Source organism: Typopeltis vanoorti, chromosome 26 (genome assembly GCF_054136105.1).
Source record: "Typopeltis vanoorti isolate ZY-2024b chromosome 26, IOZ_Tvanoo_1.0, whole genome shotgun sequence".
NCBI classification, from domain to species: Eukaryota; Metazoa; Arthropoda; class Arachnida; order Uropygi; family Thelyphonidae; genus Typopeltis; species Typopeltis vanoorti.
In genome coordinates this window covers 489,391-511,353 of record NC_143574.1, presented here as the reverse complement: position 1 = coordinate 511,353, position 21,963 = coordinate 489,391, and the positions used below count along the sequence as shown (strand labels likewise).

Genomic DNA, 21,963 nt, shown 5'->3' with positions numbered 1-21,963 from the left:
AAACCAACAGTTGCTATCTTTGCTTGAAATCTCACGAGGTAACAAGTGATGACTGCCTATTTACATTATCACTTTCAGTCTGCTGGATGTCTCCTTGCCTCCAATGCCCACCTCCAAAAATATGCTAAGGAAAATTTGAAATACACTCGAGCAGTAGATCTGGACTTTTTGGGCTATTTGAGATGTGACATGGAGACTTCAGCAAACTATTCCTGTTTTCTGTTTCTCTTTGATTGGATGACCAGATTTAAAAAAAAAAAAAAAAAAAATATGGCTTTCTCTCTCTCTTTATTTCTGACTATTTTTTCAGACTTCTTTATGAATGATGTTTTAGACATCTTTGGTAAATTATAAATCTTCCATTAAAATCCTTGCTTCATCCAGAAGAGTAGTTCAACTAATTAACAACCCAATCTATCACCTCATGAAACAGCATTTTTCTACTCTTCAGTTTCCAGACCTATTAAGCTGCACTAGTAACAGATGGAGGAGGTATTTCTCCCCCCCTCCCCAGGAAGTCAGAGCAAGAAATTTTGTAACCTTTCAGTTAATTATTATTATTATTTTATTTTTGAATGCATATATTTTAAATGCATATTTAAAATTGTCATCTTTCCCTTTATGTTAACAATAGCCTGTCATGGCCAAGTAACATAGCTTTTTAAAAAGCTGATTGTTTGCAGATTGGATTAACTGCCCTATCATATTGTTGCTATAGTTGTAAATTATTTTTGTTTGAGTTGATTTGCCTGTTTTATGAAATGAAAAAAAAAAAAGTTTCCAGGAGGGAAAACCCAGTATCAGGAAAATGTTTAAATAAATTTATTAATGAGAAGCATACTTACATTAATAATGTCAGTATTAAAAATTAAACCTAGTAATTTTCAGTAGTTTCCTAACATCTTATTCACCTCTCCTAATATGTCAAATATCCCCCCTTTTTTTTAGCTCTTCAAAAAAAGTCAACAGATTCCATTTGTTCTTACTCACCCCTAACCTACACATGACATTAATATAACATAGGTTCAGTGACTTTCAGTATATGTTGAATTGCTATTGAAAAATAAAGAAATTAAAATATTGGATATAGACAACTTTTCAAAATGAAGGTAAATATTAGAGGAACAGAAATTAAAAGACAACACATCATCTCTCCATAAACCTGATTCAAGGAATTTCTTTATTAGAATACTTCTGTTCAGAATTTGAGATTATCATAAGCAGATTATTTTCAGTTCGATTGAAGTTTTGAATGGATTGAATAGAATGGATCTTCAAAAGGTATCTGGATTGACCTGATTTGCATAAAGAATTTGTACTCCTTCCAAGTATCTGCCACTTTTTGAAAACATTCAAATTTCATTTTCAGCTCTTCCAAAACTATCTTGACCAACTTTTGTTTTACCACCTAACCAGCCATGACATGGATAAATATAGAGATGGAAGTGTCCATTGAAATTACATTCAGATACCATTGAAATAATAATGTGGATACAAAGCATGAAATGCTTGATATATTCCATCCATATGGATGGATGGGTGATTAATGCCTGAAAATGTTATATCTACATTTTTTGACTTTGAAGAAAAATTTTTGAACTTCCAGAAAGTCATTGAATCAAAACTGGAAATTACTGTATTTGTATTTTTGCCTAACATCTGCTCTTTTGTTAGTAGATGCAGTATATGAATATTTGATATGTGTAAATTTTGATCTTTGATTAATCGAGTCATTACAAACCTAGGGATATTTTAATCACTTCTACTGTCGTGTGTGTATGTGCAAAACAAATTGACCACTTTTAATGTTTTTTTTTTCTTTTCATTTCTTTTGATTTTTCTCTTTAAATCAGTGGAACCATTGAGATGCTTGTGTGCATGACATTTTCAGTAAATTTCACAATTATAGACAATTTCATGTGGTGAGTACTGTGACAAATTTCAAAATAGGAAAATGGATAATGGCACTTATTTGCATTATTATTATTATTATGTGACACTTTCAAGGGGTCCAAAGACTCATTGAGGGAAGGCACCTACTCTACAGCTCTGTCTCAACCACTTAATCCACCAACTACAGCAAACTGCATCAACCATCTACTGCCCACCACCACCACTAATATTTTCACAGACAATCACAAACATCCATGCCCAGAAGGATTTGAACTCGCAACCTTTCGGCTGGGGAGCAGATATGCTAACCACTCGGCCAACCAGGCCAGCATTTTGCTCCACAAAGATTACTGGAATCTTTGTGGAGCAAAATGCTGTGTTTGTGTCGTTAAAGAGGATAGTGATATCTGTTGTTGGAGATCTAAAGAGCAGAAAGGAAATGAATACTGGACATATAGAAATGTTTGGAATAATTTGGAGAAATCAGCAAAGTCAATATATATATAGAGTCGGTGCCTTCCCTCAATATGATAAGTACTAAATTTCTATTTAGGATATGGACTATTCATTACTAATACCATGTTTTAACACAAAGATGTGCACAAATTTACATGGAGATAGAGCATGAAACAAGAAGCCATTTGTGTATGCACTATTTGTTATCTTCAAACTGTTTCAGAATGCATGAGTATATAGAGGTGATCACTGTCTATTTTGTGAAGGATAAAAATGATATCACATTGAAAAGAAAAATTATGTACAATGCTTTAAAAAGAAGGAAAGCTGGATAGCCTTGAGGTGAAATGTGTAGATTCAAATATACAAATGTTATTTATTTTTCCCTGTGGGAGTTTAATTTAATTATTCCCTTTTTTCTACTTGAGTATAAGGGAAATTTATCCTTGGATGATAGTGTATCCAATCAATAAAACTTAATAACAATAACAAATTGGCCTTTAATAACAATAACAAATGTACAGAAATTACTTAAAATAGTATACAATGAAACAACTATAGAGATCTACTATTATTGAAATAATTTGCCTTCATACATTCTTGAAATATGGATTACAATTCAAATAATTATTACAATAGACATGCACTATGGCAAACACTATTGTAATGAAATGATGTGCTATAACAAACTACAGAAATGTCTTTGCCTAAAGTCCCATAAAACGAATAATATTTCGAGAGAGTTTTTCAGTGAGAGGTTGGAATTGCAAAATCAGAAAAACTAGACCTGATGGCATGGAGGGATTCAGTCAAGTGTGGGTTCAGCCACAAATGGGACAAATGAATGTATGTATGTATGTACAGAAATGATTATGCAATACAGAATATAGTTTCAAATCTGAATGGGTTGGTAATAACATTATACAAACGCAACTGTGGAACCAAGGAGATGTTGAAATGCATGTATAAATGCAGAAGCATCTGAAATAAGGAGTTTTTGGCCTGAATTGGCCAAAAATTATTGGCATCAGTGAGACCTGTTTGACAGAAAATGATACAGGAATAGAATGTAAGAGGTATTATATTTTCAGGGAGGACAGAGAGAATAAAAATGGAAGAAGAGTATTGTTGATGATAGCTGAAGACCTTCAGCAAAATTAGAAGTCGAGGAGGATTTTTGGTCTGTAGGAGATGGTTCATTTGAGGCTATTTGGTGCAAGATAGAGGCCAATAGAACAAAATTTATTGTTGGCTATAGACTTGGGGGGCGGGGGGTCCACAGAAAGATGTGCATCAGCAAATTAGCACAAGTGCAGGCCAATTATTATGTGGAGACATAGATGGCGTGAAGGAAAGGGCCATAACAAGATGAAAGTGGAATTTTTATGCAATTATTTTTATGGGGAGACATAGATTGCATGAAGGAAAGGGCCATAACAAGATGAAAGTGGAATTTATACAGTTGCAAAGGGATAATTATCTGAAACAACATATCATCGAGTTTGATTCTTTAACGATACTTGTGACATTATGATTAGAAATATATACATGTTTACACAAGAATAATGTTTAATTTGCCAAATATTTCGGTCTGAAAATTACAGACCATCTTCAGTGGCTACATAGGAATAGTTTTAAAAAAACAAGGTGGAATACGAACAATTTCACCTTGTTTGTATTGTTCGTATTCCACCTTGTTTTTTTAAAACTATTCCTATGTAGCCACTGAAGATGGTCTGTAATATTCAGACTGAAATATTTGGCAAATTAAACATTATTCATGTGTAAAAGTGTATATATTTCTAATATCATGGAGTGGACCAGGGGTTTGAGAGTGCTGGATCTGGTAATAGCATCAGAAGATGTATCCATAACCAAAATATTCTCCTCCAGCTGGGGAGAGTGACCCTGCAGTCTTGTTCGGAGAAGTTGCCAAACATGTGGAATTTTCTCTCAAGAAAGGGTTTGTTGATCTATAAAGCTGTTAATTATGATAGACTAGACTTAGAAGCATCTTGGAGGCTTGAGAAGGTTTAAGAAAAGAATGTTGAAAGTGCTTGGGAAGTATTGTTTGAGGGAAGCAGTATGAGACTGCATTCCCACAGTCAGGAGATATACCTAGTGTGGGGTAAGTGGATAAGTAGAATAGATGAGCTAAGAGCTTAAAAAAAAAAACATTAAGGGAATATAAAGAAAAAGATGATCAGCATACTTGTGAACAGTACAAAATGCAAGCAAGAAGGGTGACTGGTATTGTACTGAAGGCCAAATCATATTATGAGAGAAATTAGCTAAGCATGCCAAAGAAAATTCAAAACAGTTTTTTTGTATTATGCAGCAAGTAAGAGTAAAAATGACTATGGAAGGATGACTTTAAATCAGTGCTGATGGTAGGAAGGTGATAAAGGCAAAATGAATAGTAGTTTGCTGATTAATCACTTTGCCGATGGTATCACCCAGGTGGAGAATTTGCAGTTGCTGATGTGACAGACTCGTGTCAGAATTGAGGTAGATGAACAGAAGCAATATCCCCCCCCCCCCCCTCTCTTTTTTACAGGCATGGATCTGCTACTGTTCTTAGCAGAAAATTTTTTTTTACAGGACTTGATTGTGTGGCACTGTAAAAGTTCTTTGTAATGATATCGTTACAAAATAACATTTTAATGGCATCATTGTTATACAGAGCTTTGTGTCTATCTCACATAACTTCAGGTTTCTGCTGCTAGATTACTAGTAAAGCAGTTTGCTTCAGCCAATCATCACTTTTCCATCTGGTTGAAAAAAATAAAAATAAGGCCACCTATTTCATTCTTAATGAGGCTCATCAGGCAGTCCAGATCACATGACCAAAATGGACCATTCCAATGGCAGTTAATAAACCAATTAGGATGTAAGGAAAGCTAACCAGCAATGTTTTTAAAAGAAATTTTTAGCTGCATAGCAACAATTCAGTGTGTGCTGGAGCATCTCATTCACTGCATGACTGTGCATTCATGCATCTTAGAAGGAACATTGAACAGGAGATTTCTCAGCATATATAAAAATATCAGTGTGAATACAGCAGTGGATCTGGATGGAATGTTAGCTTGTGTGCTACATCAATGTGCAAGAGAATTGGCATTGCCTTTGTAAGTCTCATCTCTGGTGAGTTACCAAGGGAGCTGAAAGAGGATAAGATTAGTTCCATCACATAAATATGGCTCCAAAACACAGAAGTAGCAAACTATAGACCAATTCATATCTCAAGAAGTGGTGATTAAAGTAGTATTGGAAAAGTTGGTCAGATGTAAAATCCAGCAGCAGGTGGATAGGAATACGATATTCTATGATGGGCAGCAGTTTTGTTAAAGGTAGGTTCTGCCTTAGTAATTTACTAGCATTTTATAATAGACTGACAGCAGAATTAAATAAGAGAAATGGCTACACCATGATACCGCTGGACTTTGCAAAAGCATGTGATGGAATACTGCATGGAAAAACTTTACAAAAGTTAGAGGAAATGGATATGAAGTGGATAGGAGAGCAGCTGACAGAGTTGCATGGTGAAGTGGAATCAAGGAGAATGAGGGTGCTTAGTGGAGTGCCTCAGGGTTCTATTAGGACCACTACTTGATAATTTGTATATTAATAATACAGGGAAAGATGATTTAAGGGGGGGGGAATTCAGTTTCATGACGTAAAACTGGAGAAGGCAATATTATTATTATAATATTATTATGTGAACCCAGGGAGTCCAAAGACTCATCAAGGGAGAGTGTGCCAACAGCATTGAACAGTTGATCTCTTGCCAACTATTAACCGCGCCTAAACTTGCTTGAATTTTTGCGTGACCATTCAGAGGCTCTACCAATTGACCAACCTTTGTTGTTGATAAAGGTGATGTAGCTATCCTGCAAGATAATTGAAATAAATTGGCATTGTGGGCAAAGGATAATAATTATGAAATTAGTATTGCAAAATGTAAGGTTATGTACTTCAGGTTGAAAATGTTACATGCAGTATCAAATTGATGATTCTGGATTGTAGGAAATTGATGAGGCTAGGAACTTTGGGGTAATGGTGTACAGAGTTAAAGTTCATAGGACATATTGCAAAAGTTGGAAAAATAGCTCAAAGAATTAGATGTTGAAAAAGATGCTAGCAAGTCAAGATAAGGTGGTTTTCCCTCTTTATAAAGCTATGATTCAGACACATCTTGACTATTGTGCATAGATTTGGTCACTTGAGTTTCTTGAAGATGAGAAGGTGGTCGACTTGCCACCAGCTTGGTCACTCGTTCTCTGAATGAGTGACCAAGCTGGTGGTAAGTCTGCAGAATGCCTATGAGGATAAGTTGAAGGTGTGTGGGTTGCAAAGTTTAGCTGATAGGCAAAAAAAAGGAGACATGATAGATACTTATAAGTTACTAATAGGGTTCTATAAGATTGACACAAAGGACATTTTTCAGTACATGACAAATAAAGAGAACTAGAGGTTACCTGTGAATGCTGTAGACTTGTTGGAAAGGATGTGTGGAGATTAGTGATTGAGTGGAATGGATTGCCAGAATTAGTTGAGAGCACTTTGACAGTGAATAAGTTTAAGGAGAGATATAATAGATTTTGCATGTTGAAAATTTAGCTTGGGTTTCTCATGATTAGTCCAGACCCCATAGAGCAGTGTTTCTCAGCTTGTGGTCTGCAGACCACAAGCTGAGAAACCATGACAGTGGTCCACGACGATGGGACAGGTGGCCTGCAGGCAGACTTGAATTAAATAAATAAATATATATTTTTTAATGATCCAAACAAATCAAATTAAAATTGAATAAGTAAATAAAAATTATTAAAATAAAATACTTAAAAATAACCAACAAATAGTGGCAGAATGACGAGTAATAAAAGAGGGGTTATGTGAACAACAATATGGTTTTATTGCTTCCGCCTTCCCTTGCTGTTTTGTCAGATTCAAAGTAAATATGTATTATCCACATTTCAACCAATTGCTTGTTGTTTATTGATTTTTATTATTGAAGGTTTTCCTCCTTCTAAGGCTCTTAGAACTTTGAACTATAGCTCTTATAACTATATAATTTGATGTGCCTAAGTGTTGCTGAAAAAATTCAATTGGCTTATTTTTCACATCACAATGTTTAGTTTTTAACAGTTTAATTATGTTTTCATATTCATTCAAAACATGCTTTTGGATTTATTGTTATAAATGGCACAGTTTTTTCCAAAATGTTAGTAATCCCCACATGTTTTTAAAAAAATGACATAACTTAGTGGTCCACAGAATTGTGTTAGGCATTTTACTGGTTCTTGGCCTTAGAAAGGTTGAGAAAAGCTGCCATAGAGGTATCCACCGTATTTTCCGGTGTATAAGATGCACTTTTTTTACCTTAAAAAATTTTCATCTTAAAAATGGAGTGCGTCTTATATAATGAAGGTAAAGATTGTTTCCTCTTTTCAAAGTCATAGGCACTCCCTTTTATGTTCCAAGATCTTTGTAGGCGGTTAATGGTGCAATCAAATTGATGCGTGACCTTCACGTGACTTCTAGCGTGTCATTGGCTAAGAACGGGGAGTCCCTATTCAAGTTTCATAATATCATATGCGAGTAATTAGTTACCGATGTTTATCAGTATTGAGTTGACGTGTTAAGATATTTTGTGTTCAGTTTGATATTTCCCTGTATATTTTAGTGATGGAAAAAAACAGGCGATATTCATATTCTTCAAGTTGCAAATTGCAGGTTGTAAAATATGCAGAAGAACACGGGAATAAGGAAGCTGAAAGACATTTTAGACCTCCGCCTACAGAAAAAATTATTAGAACTTGGCGTGGTCAGAAGGAGATTTTGTACAATTTGCATAATGAAAAGCGCATGGAACGTGGAAAAATTGCAAAGTGGCCAGAACTAGAGACCGAAGTTTTGAAATGGGTGCAAAAAAATCGGCAAAATGGCATTACCATTTCAACAAAAATGATTTGTACACGTGCAGTCAAAGTAGCCTGTGAGCATAACATTGAAGATTTTAAAGGTGGTGTGTCATGGTGTTACCGTTTCATGAAACGCAATGGACTTTGTATGCGTACAAAAACAAAAATCAGTCAAAAAATGCCAAAAGAATATGAAGACAAAATTATTTCTTTTCATAAATATGTGATTCAACATCGAAAAAATTACAATTTTGAAATGGTTTAAAGTTTAGGTTTTTTCCAGAAAATTGTATTAAATTTCTTGGGTGCATCTTATACATAGGAGCGTCTTATACACCAGGAAATACGGTATATAATAATAATTTTAGGTGACATTACTTTTTGCTAATATAACATTTCAGAATTTAAACATTACTTATGGATTTTCATTTTTATGATTTCATACTCTTCTAGTTCTTTCCTTTGTCTCCTCCCATGACTGTTTGCATTTGTACTTTTGCATCTTGTCATTTTGTGTGCTTTATATATAGTTCTTGCCAGTCCTTTTGCGGGATCACATCTGTCTACAATTTTCTGCTATTCCCTTTGTTCCATTTCTTTTGTTCTATTTCTAATGGCATTTTTTCCCTCTCAGAATTTCCTTTTGTTCTCTTTCTGGTGATTTACCCTGTTATGATTTTTGCGATTTCTTTTATCTCCTGTTATTTCCTGTATTAAGTTTTTCATGATTTCTTTTTTATTAATTTTATTAATTGTAATTTCTTTTGTTTCATGGGAATAGAGTTCAGGGGTTAGCATTTAGTGATGGCGGACAGAGATTTGAAGCGCAGAGGACATATTGCAAAAGTTGGCAACATAGTTCAAAGGTTTACTTAGGTGTTGGAAAAAACACATTAAAAAATAAAGATAGGGAGGCTATTATCATCTTTATAAGTCTGATTCAACTGCATCTTGACTACTGCATCTTGACTTGATGCACAGATTTGGTCATGTGGGTTTCTCAGAGTTCAGGGGTTAGCATTTAGTGATGGCGGACAGAGATTTGAAGCGCAGAGGACATATTGCAAAAGTTGGCAACATAGTTCAAAGGTTTACTTAGGTGTTGGAAAAAACACATTAAAAAATAAAGATAGGGAGGCTATTATCATCTTTATAAGTCTGATTCAACTGCATCTTGACTACTGCATCTTGACTTGATGCACAGATTTGGTCATGTGGGTTTCTCAGAGATCAGGAAGTGATGGAGAGGATTCAGAAATGAGTGACCAAGCTGGTGAAAGGTCTGTGGAATGAGTTTAGTTGACAGGTAGAAGAGAGGGGGCTTGTTAGAAACTTATGTTAGTAAAGTGATTCTGTAAGATTGACACAAAGAAATTTTTTAACATATGAGTAGGGTGAGCATAAGGGGTCAACCCTGGAAGTTGTGTAAGAGTGTGATTAGTAAAGGTATTCAGACTTAATTTTTTCTTGGAAAGTGGTGAATGAGTGGCTGCAGTGGATTACCAGAGGCAGTTGTAAGTGCCCAAACAGTGAATGAGTTTAAGGAGAGGTATAATAGGTATCGTGTAAATGGTTAGCGTGGGTCTCCTGTGATGATGATGAGTCTTTTGACTCCATGGAGAGGCAAAAACACCAATTATTACCCCATGTAATGCTTTTATCCTAAATTCATTATAGTGAACCTTGTGTTATAACAAGTTGTCTCTGGTCCCTAGGAGTTTACTATATTGAATGTCTACTATATTTTTAGTATTCTACTTATTGAGAAGTAAAGTTTTGGACAGACAGGGTTGGAGACATCAAATCCAGAAGGCCAAGGATCAATTTAAGATGGAGTCATAAGAAGACTTATTGAGACTCCTAGGTTGGTTTGCCTTGGAGCTAAAAATTATTCACAGTATATATAAGGACATTAGATAATGGTACAGTATTGAAGTTCAGAGGACATATTGCAAAAGTTGGAAAAATAGCTCAAAGAATTAATTGGAATGTTGAAAGACACACTGAAACACATAGGATTGTTGCTATGATTTGGCTGCATTTACTACTGTGTGCAGATTTGGTCACTTTGGGTTTCTTGGAGATCAAGAGGAGGTGGAGAGGATCCAGAGATGAGTGACCAAGTTGGTGATAGGTCTGAGGAATGCTCTCCTTAAGGTTAGGTTGAAGGTGTGTAGGTTGCATAGTTGACTGGTAGATTAGAGGGGACATGGTAAAAAACTTAGTACAGTGATCCCGCCTTATCCGCAGGGGATACGTTCCAAGATACCCTGCAGATGGTACTGACCCTATATATATATTTTTTTTTTATGAAGAATTGAATGACTAGAACCGAGATTTAAGTAAAAAATTTAAGAGATTTAAGTCATTCAATTCTTCATAAAAATATGTATGTTAACAGAGTTTATGGTCATTCTTTCACACACACAAATGTTTTTCCTATACATACATATATAACTATGATAGTTTAATTTATAAATTAAACACAGTAAGAGATTAACAACAATAACTAATAATAAAATGGAATAGTTACACACACACACACACACACACACACACACACACACACACACACACACACAAACAATGTTTTTCTTATACATACATATATAACTACGATAGTTTAATTTATAAATTAAACACAGTAAGAGATTAACAACAATAACTAATAATAAAATGGAACAGTTATAACAACACACTGTAATAAGTTATCTGAATGCAAATAGGATCTTAGCGACGTTAGCATATGTTTTTTTTATTATTATTTTATGAAGTCAGTAACTTTTTTCCCTTAAAAGGAAGCACTTTACAGTTTCTTTTTGGTATATCCGAATTGCTAGCATCACTACTGATACAAAATTAATAACGGAAAAAACTTGCATACAAAGATTATTTAATAGTATAATTTTCGCCTGTGACACACAGGCGAAAATTATACTATTAAATAATCTTTGTACGTGAGTTTTTTCTGTTATTAATTTTGTATCGATATGTCTACTCACAGTATACCTCTTTTAAAACTTATAGCATCACTACTCTTGCGCTTTGGGGCCATTATTAAGTAAAATAAGGATTACTTGAACACAAGCACTGTGATACCACAACAGTCTATCTGATAACCGAGAACTACTCAGAATGGCATGCAATTTAAAACATGAATTTTCTACTACTAAAAGAAAGAGCTATACGGTTTCATTTTGGCGATGTAAAATTACATAGGCAAAGTGGATATTAGATCCAACATTATTTCAAAGCCGAATGTTTGTAGAATCTATGAAAGCTTTGTAAGTTGACCTGAGAGCTTACGAGAATACTATCCTGGGCATCCCGGAGTTGCCTTAGCTTGCACTACTTGACTGAAGTAGCTAAGGCAACTCTGGGATTGTGTAAAATATATTGTATAAAAATTGTATAAAGGGTTAATAGGGCTATTTTACATAGTTTTCTTTTCTTTCTTTTTTTTACTTTCAGTTTAATAATAATAAAAAAAAAAAAAAAGGAAAATTCTCAAAACAACATAGTCAATTCAAGAAAGCTGGATACATTACCATTGCTAAAACTAGGAAAAATGCAATCAAAGATGTCTCTTCTTGCATTTCCTGTGCATATTAAAACTGCACCTCACTAGCTGGAATCAGGAAATATAATTCACATCCTACTCTTGAAATCAGTTACTAAAAGTCGATCAATTAACTCTAGGATTCATTTATTAAATAAACCACAGTGTAATTGGTCCTTTCTTTTTTTTTCAGTGTTAAAATACATATCTTGCTATTTCAATAGTGCATGTGTTTTATTTGTACCATTTTTGTTCTTAACAATAATACTTATTATTATTGCATGGGCACCTCCATGGAGTATTATGGGAGACTGAAACTATCAACACAATATCGTGTCTCTCCTTGAAACCATTAACAGACAAAACGCTCGCAACGGACTGAGGCAACCTAATCCATTCATTCATCACTCTCCAAGTGAAAACTCTAGTCCTCATGCCCTTCTCAACTACCCAACTTCCAGGGATGCTCTGTCCCCCAGCCAAGTGCTGAAACATTTCCCTTGCATCAATCTTATAAAATCCTTAAATGTTTTTTACACAAACCCTCAATCTATCCTCATAGGAAGCATTCCACAGACCACTTCTTCTTTACCACTACTTATCATCATCTTGGTCACACCTCTGGATTCTCTCCACCATTTTCTCATCCCAAGGAAATCCAGATGACTAGACCTGAGCACCACACAAGATGTGGTGGTATCAAGGCATTATAAAGTGGAATGGTGACTCCCTTATCTCTGCTTGTCATTGTATTCTTCAATAACCAAGTAATCCTGTGAGCTTCCCTGACTACTTGAGCAGTATGCCCTCTAAACTTAAACTCTCTATCTATTACTACTATTACCACACTCAAATCCCTTATTTCATCAATTTCCTGGAGTACAGGTCCTTCAATGTGGTACACAGCTTGTAATCTTTGTATCCCAAATGCATAACTTTAAACTTTTCTACATTAATTGACATCCATTATGTTTTGCCCATATTGTCAGCCTTTTTTAAATCATCACAAGCTCTCTGCATCACTTGATTAACTGTTACCCTACCTAACTTTGCATGACGAGCAAACAACTGGTTTTTTTCTCCCTTCAAATTATTTCCTATATCATTTATGTACAAATTAAACAGCAGTTGTCTAATCATAGTGCCCTGTGGCACACCACTACCTGCCTTTTTCTGGATTCTGCAACTCCACATGGTACTTTTTTTGATACCTGTTCATGAGCCACCCTTTTATCCATATCACCAGTTCATATCCATTCCCATTTGTTGCAGTCTGCATAACTGAGTTCCATGTGGTCAGATAGCTTTGCAAAATCCAGTGGAATCTTTGTGTAGCCATTCCCTTTATACAATTCAGCTATCAATCTATTATAAAAAGTTAGATTACTAAGGCATGATGGCACTTCACAAAGCTGTGCTACCACTCATATAATATTATATTATTATCCACCATTTCTAAATTCTCTTTTTGACCAACCTTTCCAAAACTTTTACTGCCACTCCTAATACTGATTGATCTATAATTTGCTACGACAGACTTAGATCCTCCTTTATGCAAAGGAATTATTTTGCCCTTCTTCCACTCTTTTGGGATTTTGCGAGAGCTGAGACTTAAACAGCCTAGTCAAAGGCATTGCTAGTTCCCCTGCACATGCTCTTAAAATGTGAGTCAATATCCCCTCCATTCCCACAACCATATTTGCATTCAGATTCTGCAATATACTAAGTACCTCCAGTTCATCACCCTCTGTTCTCACATCAATCCCTGTCTCCTCTGTCATAACAGTACTTCATTGGAGATATACTCTTGCAAACTGGTCACTCAGTAACTCAACAGTTTTGTCTGCATCTGTTATCTTTGTATCATCTGCACTCATTAAAGTTATCTTTCCATAGTCATTCTTCCTCCTGCTTGTCACATAACAAAAAACTCTGGAATTTGGCTAACTTTTCATAATCTGATTTTGCCTTCCTTGTACTGTTCATGAGCTAACAGGTCACCTTTCTCCTTATATACTCTCCACAACATCTTTTTTTTGCAGATCTTGCTTAATGATATATTTCATCCATCTAACTTATCCTACCTGCTTTACCCTCTTGACCGTGGGTATACAATATGGTATTGCTTCCTTCCGATAAACCTTTTTCATGAAATCTATTTATAGCTTTCAAAAAATTGTATTGGAAGATAAGATTATAACATCTTATCTATTACAGCAAAATATTTAAGCTTAATATAGCATTGGTTCACTTGTAATGTGGACCAATTTATGGACCTCATAATCTGTGTTATACTGGGTCTGCATTGCATTTATTTAAACTAAATAACATTTAAAATTTCTTTAAGCTGCAGTTTGCACCAAATAGGATCAGAGTTATTATTTTTTAATTTCTTTATTTCATACCAGTAAACTTTAGTTTCTTTAGTTAAATATACTTGTAGGAATTAAAAGAATTGACATGCTGTGTACTTTTTTTTTTTTTTTAACCAGGGATACTAGTTTGTAATCCAGCAAACTGACATTAGTTTAATAAATTACCATATCTTTTTTGTTCTGTGGTACTGAATTAATATTACTGAATATGAACCAAACAAAATAAAGCGAAGATCAGCAGAAAGTGATATATTAATGGACTGCAGTATGATTTTAATGAAAGTTGTGAACTGGAAGTGAAGACCAAGCAAAAGGCAGTGATGGATGTAAGACTGAGAATGATAGTCAGAAGAGTTGAGTGTGAGCATTTGAGTGTGGAGAATGTGATTGTGAATACAGAAATGATTAAAAAAAAGGAATACTGAATGTAAATACAGAAGCAGGAGTGAACCTGACTGACAGAGCAATAGTGGGAACCATTGCTAGAAAATAAGAATCGAAGAATGACATGATTAAGATGAGAAATGAGATGATGAGGCATATGCAGAATGAAAGTTTGTTTGGTAGATGTATGGTGGATATGAAAATAAGAGTGTGAAAGAATAAAATGAAAAATAGGGGGGAAAAGATGTAGCAAATCACTCGAATAGCACTGTATTTTATCTATCATAAAAGGTGTGATGAAAGAAAGGGTGCACACGGTATCTGTTTTCCGTGAGGAAGTATGAACAGAGTGATTGATCGAGGTGAGTGCAAGACAAAGATGTAGTAGGAAGAGTAGTTAGTGTGTTACTCAAATATGACAATGATGAGTTGGTGGAGAGCAAAGATTTTGAATAGAATGTTAGTAGAAATGTGTGAAGAGAAAGGAGTGCAATTTTTGAATGCATGAAATGAGTTTGAAGGAAGAATGGAACTGTATAAGAGTTATAGATTGTATCTGAATGGTTTTGGAGTGAGTCATTTGGAAAGGCTACTGTTGGAAGGAAGTGTAATGAGTGATGCAAACAAGGTATCAGAAGAAGAGATGGTGTAAATGAGCAGGAGACTGATGTGATTGTGAATGTTGGTGAAAATGTGAGAACAGAAATGTAAGTTGGATGGGGAAATGGGGTGGGCGGGAGATCAGTGAGACAGTTTAAGGAAGTTGATTCTGAAAGCAGCAATGAATGCATGTATGTGGATGGTCACCATAGGAATGGAATGGCCTGGACATGGAGGGGGGGGAGTATGAGACAAAGGGTGAGCAGACAGGAGCAATTGTGAAGTCAGATGAGGCACAGCTTGAGTAGGACCAGATATACAGCAAGAAAGGGAGATGAAGTTGTTGCATTGATTTAGCTTATTTTCCTGAAGATAGTTGATATGAAACATATTTGAGAATAATATCTTCACAGCAATAGAAATTAAAGGATATGATATTTTTTGTGAGGAAAGTATTCTTTATGATGGTCCACATGGGTTTGTTAGGGAAGAGGTCTTGTTTTACCATTCTGTTTACATATTACAAAGTGACAAATTCACTGAATAAAGGAGATGCATATAGAGTTGTGTACTTTGATTTTTCAAAGGTCATTGATAGACTGCCACATGACAAGCTGTTAGCTAAATTGGATTATATTAGAGGTAGTGAGTTGTATAGTTGATTGGGTATCAGCAGGTTATGTTTATACTTGTATCCTGAAAAAAAGGAAGGTCACTAGTGGAGTGATCAAAACAGGTCCCGCAGGGATTAGTTTTGGGACCATTATTGTTTAACTTGTACGTTAATGACATTGGGACTAGCTTAACTGGAGATGTGCAGCTGTTTTTTGATGATGCAAAGTTGGGAAGCGCTATGAGAAGTAGAGCAGATGTGGCCTTTGCAGGAGGATCTGAATAGGCTATGTGAGTGGTCTAAGCATAGAATAATGTGGCACACCACTAGTCATCTGCTTTCTCCTGATTCTGCTCCTCCATATGTTTAATGGAGGAGTTTAATGTTGCAAAGTGCAATGCCTTGAAATTTGGTAGGCAAGGTTGGAATGCAGAGTATATAATAGAGAAATTTTAGAGGTGGAGGAAATGAGCAGAAGCAAAGAGGTTATGGTTCTCTTGCATAATGCTTTGATCAGGCCAGATATGAGCTACTGTGTGAAGGGTGTTACCTGGTCAAGGGAATGAGAACATATTGAAAAGCATCCAGAGAAGGTTTGCTAGTGTCAAGCTGTGGAATGCTACATATGAGGAGAGATTGAGGGAATGTAAAGTTGCAAATCCTTGGGAATAGAAGTAAGAGGATATGTTTGAGACATATCAGTTGGTGAAGAATTGTTACCAGATGAGTGTGATTAGTGAGTGGAATGCATTGCCTGAAAGTGTGATGAGTGTGGAAAATATGAATGCATTTAAGGCATGGTATGATGAACTTTTTACACAAGAGAATATGAATCTCCCACGTTGAGTACCTTTGACTCCCTGGAGATCAGATGTTAATAACTGCAGAAAATTGACTTGCTTTCAAGTAATAATTTACATTTGTTTTATTATAGATATTGAATAATTATATCTTATTTTATTTTATTTTTTCTTTCTTTCAAGGAACTGTAATAGTCACTGTACTTCCCCCAGTCTCAACAGTGGGCAAAACAGCTGAGAACGTATCACACTTGACTGAGGAGGTGCGAAATATAATGGTAGGATGTTTCACTGGAACAAAAAAGCCATATGTTGATACCAATGGAGAAGTTGCAAATAAGCAAACTCACTAGTCCTTCTGTAGGTGTTAAATTGGCGATAATCTAGTTTTGTTATACTAGGCATCCTGTAATCATACTATATTATTTAAATTTAATTTTTTTTTTCATTATAACCTATCAAAAAAAAGTTAGGAATATGTTTTGATAATTTGTTAAATAATAAGAACATCCTTGAAACAGTTTTCTTTATTCATTTACATCTATATGGAAGTTAAATTTGTTCTTTTGAGTTCATCATGAATTAATTTTGATATTTATCTATAAATATAACAAATGAAAATATTTTCTAAATAAAGATTTCACTGTTTTATACTGAAATAGTAATTTGTGAGTGATATTGAAAATGATCTCAAATTTTGCTTAAGAGTTTATATGCTATATACAAGAAGTATAAAGATTTCTCTACCTTTGCAATTTAAAATATGCCAAATAAATGTAGTCACAGATGTTGGAAGTTTTTTTCCACTTGGTTAGACTATAATAAATTTAGTTTAACCTTTATCCAAGTGTAAGCAAACAAAGTTTGTGCCTGAAGTATCTTCAGGACTGAGGCAACTCATAGTAAAGGTGGACCAAGCTCTCATAACTACTTGTCTCAGTATCTCTCATAATGCAAAGCATGTCTCCTTGCAGAGATATATACTGCTATGCATTAAGGGAAGGGCCACTACCCAGACCGGTTTCGACCTTTCTTGAGGTCTCGTCAGTGGGAGACAGACCTAGAGGTGGTGATACCAAGGTGGAAGCAATGGAGAAGTCATATTTATCTATACGAATTGCCAAAAGGTGTCTTACCTTATTATTGAATTACTCTGGATTTAGAGAAAGATGTTGAAGTTTTTTCCACTTGGTTAGACTATAATAAATTTAGTTTAATCCTTTATCCAAGTGTAAGCAAACAAAGTTTGCACCTGAAGTATCTTCAGGACTGAGGCAACTCGTAAAAGTGGACCAAGCTGTCATCATTACTTGTCTTAGTATCTCCCATAATGCAAAGCACATCTCCTTGCAGACATGTATAATGCTATGCATTAGGGGAAGGGCCACTACCCAGACCAGTTTCGACCTTTATTGAGGTCTCATCAGTGGGAGCCAGAGGTGGTGATACTAAGGTGGAAGTAATGGAGAAGTACTTCCAACATCTTTCTCTAAATCCAGAGTAATTTGATAGTAAGGCGAGACACCTTTTGGCAACTCGTATAGGTAAATATGACTTCTCCATTGCTTCCATCTTGGTATCACCACCCAGAGGTGGTGATAATAAGGTTGCTTACACTTGGATAAAGGATTAAACTAAATTTATTATAAAATATAGTCACAAATGGTTGGTTATTCAGACATGTTTTTTAATTGACTTTATTTTTTTTCTATTTATGACAAATCTTTTATTAAGACAAACTGATATACAGTTAATATTATTAGATTAGAATGAAAGGTTTGTTCTCTAAATACTTGAGGTAAAATTTTCAATCAGTTAGATGATATGCTTACTGATTGGACAGCATTTTGCTAAGGTTTTAAAGTTTTAAGTTATTAATCTTTTTTGAAAAACTGAATGCAGTAAAATATAAAAGAAATAAAGTTAAAGAACTTGTACTATTATGAGATGAAAGGCACCATGTTTTTGTATATTGTAAACCAAAGTTACGTTATACGGAAAACAAATAAGCTGATAAATTAAGAAATATACTTTTATAATTTTAGTTTATAACTGGTTTATGTTATACCATTTTTTTTCATATTTTTGAGTTATGATTTTAATAAGCTTCTGATGATAATATTCTGATTTCATTCATGTTAGTGGGCATAACTACAGATATTTCATGTCTGTCCCCATATTCTCACTCATAAATTTTTGTTTTCTCATTAGAAATTTTTATGGATATTATTATCCTATCCATGAAAAGATGGTTCTGGATCATTAGGAAATATGTAATAGTTTAATTAGAAGTAAATATTTAGAAGTACTGTTTTAAATACTCATTTTTCATTAACTGGGAATCATTTAATGAAAGTTGCATTTACTACCTTAGTCATGACTGATTAAAAACAGATTTAAACCTGCTGTCATATGAACCTGATTTATATAATAAAATTTTCTATACATATTTTTTCACCTGTGAAAACATCTGAAGTTTAAACTTTTGGCTTAATAAGTAAGGCTTGTATCAGTAACTTTGGATCAAATGGTCATGAGCTTAAAGGATATATTCTGGCCGGGAAATGAAAGGTGTGGGGAGGGGGGAACTGCGTTATGGGAGATTTTATTTCTAAATGTAACATTCAGTATTTTTCTAACAATAAGTATTATAAATTTTGATTACAACTTCTGATTAAGTGATTTTTTATAACTTAATCCTACATTATGTACTTCAATATATGACAGAATTCTTTAAGCTAATGAAGTAAAAATTGAAAGAAAGGAAAAATTAATGCTTGTTTCTTGTTAAGTAACTTGATATTTCTGGTTTCATTCATCTGAAAATGTGCAGCTGAATAGTGCAGTTGCAGGAGGCTTTGGGAAGACTAACTACTGAATATTTAATTGCGGATATTTACTTATAACATGTTTAGGTTTTATTTGTGTAGATATATTGATATTTTGCCTACTAAATGGCAGAATGTGAGATTTTTATTGTAGTGAATTAGTTAATTATATTTTCTGACCTCTTTTGTATCTTATTCTTATGCCATTTTGCTAAATTCACTTTTCACTATAGCAAAGATCATTTTAGTAAACCCACTCACTGTAACAGACCACTTGAAATGTCCACCAAAACCCATAGCATCAATTCTTTATTGAAGAAAATTCAGCATAGCAAACCTTGGGAGATAACCTTTACTATAAGAAACTATTTTTTGGTCCCTAAGAGTTTATTTCTGTTGCTTTTTTTTCATTTATACAGATACTAGGTTCTTTTAGCCTTTCTTTTTGAAATTATCTGCCTGATGCTTGATTTATTCTTTTCTTTTCAAAATGTGTTTCTTCTCAGCCTGTTATTGCCGTCATTATAATAATATTCCTTCTTATATTGTGCATTATTTATACATTAATATAATAACAGTTCATTCAAAATATTATGACCACTTTCCTAATAGTCTGTAGGCCTCATAAACTATTAGGATATGTTGAGCAGTTCTGGTGCCTCTTGCTGCCAGAATTGCTGTTACATGTGGCATGAATGTTGTAAGAGGTATGCTGTATCACATTATCAAGGTTGTTTCCCATGGATCTGCAAGTGTTCTGGGTGTAGGATTCAAACATCAGTTTTTCATCTATAGGCTTGCTCAAAGTGGACAATTGATGTTCACCACGAGCATTGATGTGGTGTGAGTGTCTGTCATTAGCCTGGTGATTGTTGTTCTACCTAGTATTCCTATCATTTTTGCTGTTGGAACACCTTAATTATAGCACTCCACTCTGGAATTATCCTGCAAGTTTCTTGGATGCTTCTACCCTTCAGTAGCCTACAATTGTGCATTTTTCAAAATATCAGATTACATCTGTTGCTCATATTGATCGACAACTTTTACAGGTGTGTCATATATAATTCTTTCACTATGATATAAATGTTATCTGACAGGGTAAAATGGCTGATTTTGAAACGATGAGAACAAGCATATTTTTACAGTTTTTTGGGTATGGCATTAAATTTCATTATTTGTTGCTATGTGAAAAGGGGGAAGACGAATTATCCTTTCCTTCAGTTACCTAGTGCTCAGCATTCAATATAGAAACATTATGGAGACTGCTACCATGGTGAAGTAATTTTAATTTAAAGAGATAAACATAATTACTTGACATTTCAGCCTTTATATTGAGAGCATCATCTGGAGTAGACATGTATACCAAAAGGACACTACACTACATGCTGTATTACAGCATTACTGATTTGACCACCTGTTGACCCTAGCTTGACAAAAGTAATAATTAAAATGTATATAAATATGTTTATAAGATTACCTCAATAACTAATTGGCTGGAGTTCATTAAGTTTTTTAGAGTTATGTTAATTTTATGTGGCTAGACAATATTCTGACTCAGAGTATCTGAATGTTATCAGCCATCTTTGGTTCTTATATTAAGAACTGGATTTGAATGATACTGGTTTAATGCTAGTAGTGTTCCTACAGTCTGGTGTCATATAGTTTTATTATTTGGTATCTGGAATCCTGGTGTTGGAGATTGCTGGTGGCTTAGAGTCCTCATTTATTTTACTTGCGAACAAGTTCACCTAGAATGTTTGTTGCTTATATTAAGAACTATTTATTTGGTATTTTGAAACAGTTGATTAACCTTTCCAAATTCCAAATAACAGATGTTTCAGCCTTCATTTTTAAAGGCATCATCTGGAGTACACATGTATAAATAAAGAGCAACAATCTACACTACAGCTCATCATAGTATACTGTAGCATTACTAATTTGGCAGACTGTTGGTTAACCTGACCTCTGGTGAAAAATAAATATAATAGAGATTGATAATAAGAGGTTACATAGGTGAAACAGGAAGTATATTACTAATGTGAAAAGAATACAAGTAATATCACTCAATAAGCATAACAAATTGGCCTTTCTTATCATATGTTTTGATACTTCTACAGAACTTGAGTGGAAAGACACCTAATCCTTACTTTACCAAAACTTGGTAAGAATGGGAATTTAAAGAAGTGTGAGATACTAATCAACAATCCCAACCTCAATGTCAGCTTATGGATTTGAATATGGATGTTGACCATCCTTGTATTCTTATTAAGTTTTAGTAATGTAAGAATCATGTGCCCTTCAACTCAGTTCTGTGGAAAGTATCAAAACATGACAAAAAAGTCCAGTTTATCATGTGTAGTGTGATATTGTGTTCTTCTTTTTGCTTTGGTATTGCACTTCTTGTTTCATCTATGTAACTTCTTATTATTGTTACTATTTAATTGTTCACCAGAGATCAGACTGGTCAGCAGTTGACCAAATTAGTAATGTTGTAGTATACTATGGTGACTTGTTTAGCTTGTGTTCCTTTGTGT

The 21,963-nt window shown here is 34.4% G+C and overlaps 1 protein-coding gene across 1 annotated transcript in view; it reads left to right on the top strand.

Annotated features, from left to right (window-relative positions):
* The window catches only part of LOC150092257 (1-acyl-sn-glycerol-3-phosphate acyltransferase alpha-like), a 109,821-nt gene extending 92,867 nt beyond the window's left edge, over positions 1–16,954 (top strand). Inside the window, exon 6 of the mRNA XM_090414831.1 lies at positions 16,785–16,954. Coding sequence (XP_090270957.1) covers positions 16,785–16,954 — 170 coding nt within the window. The remainder of the gene's footprint in view (positions 1–16,784) is intronic.
* Positions 16,955–21,963: the final 5,009 nt, after the last annotated feature.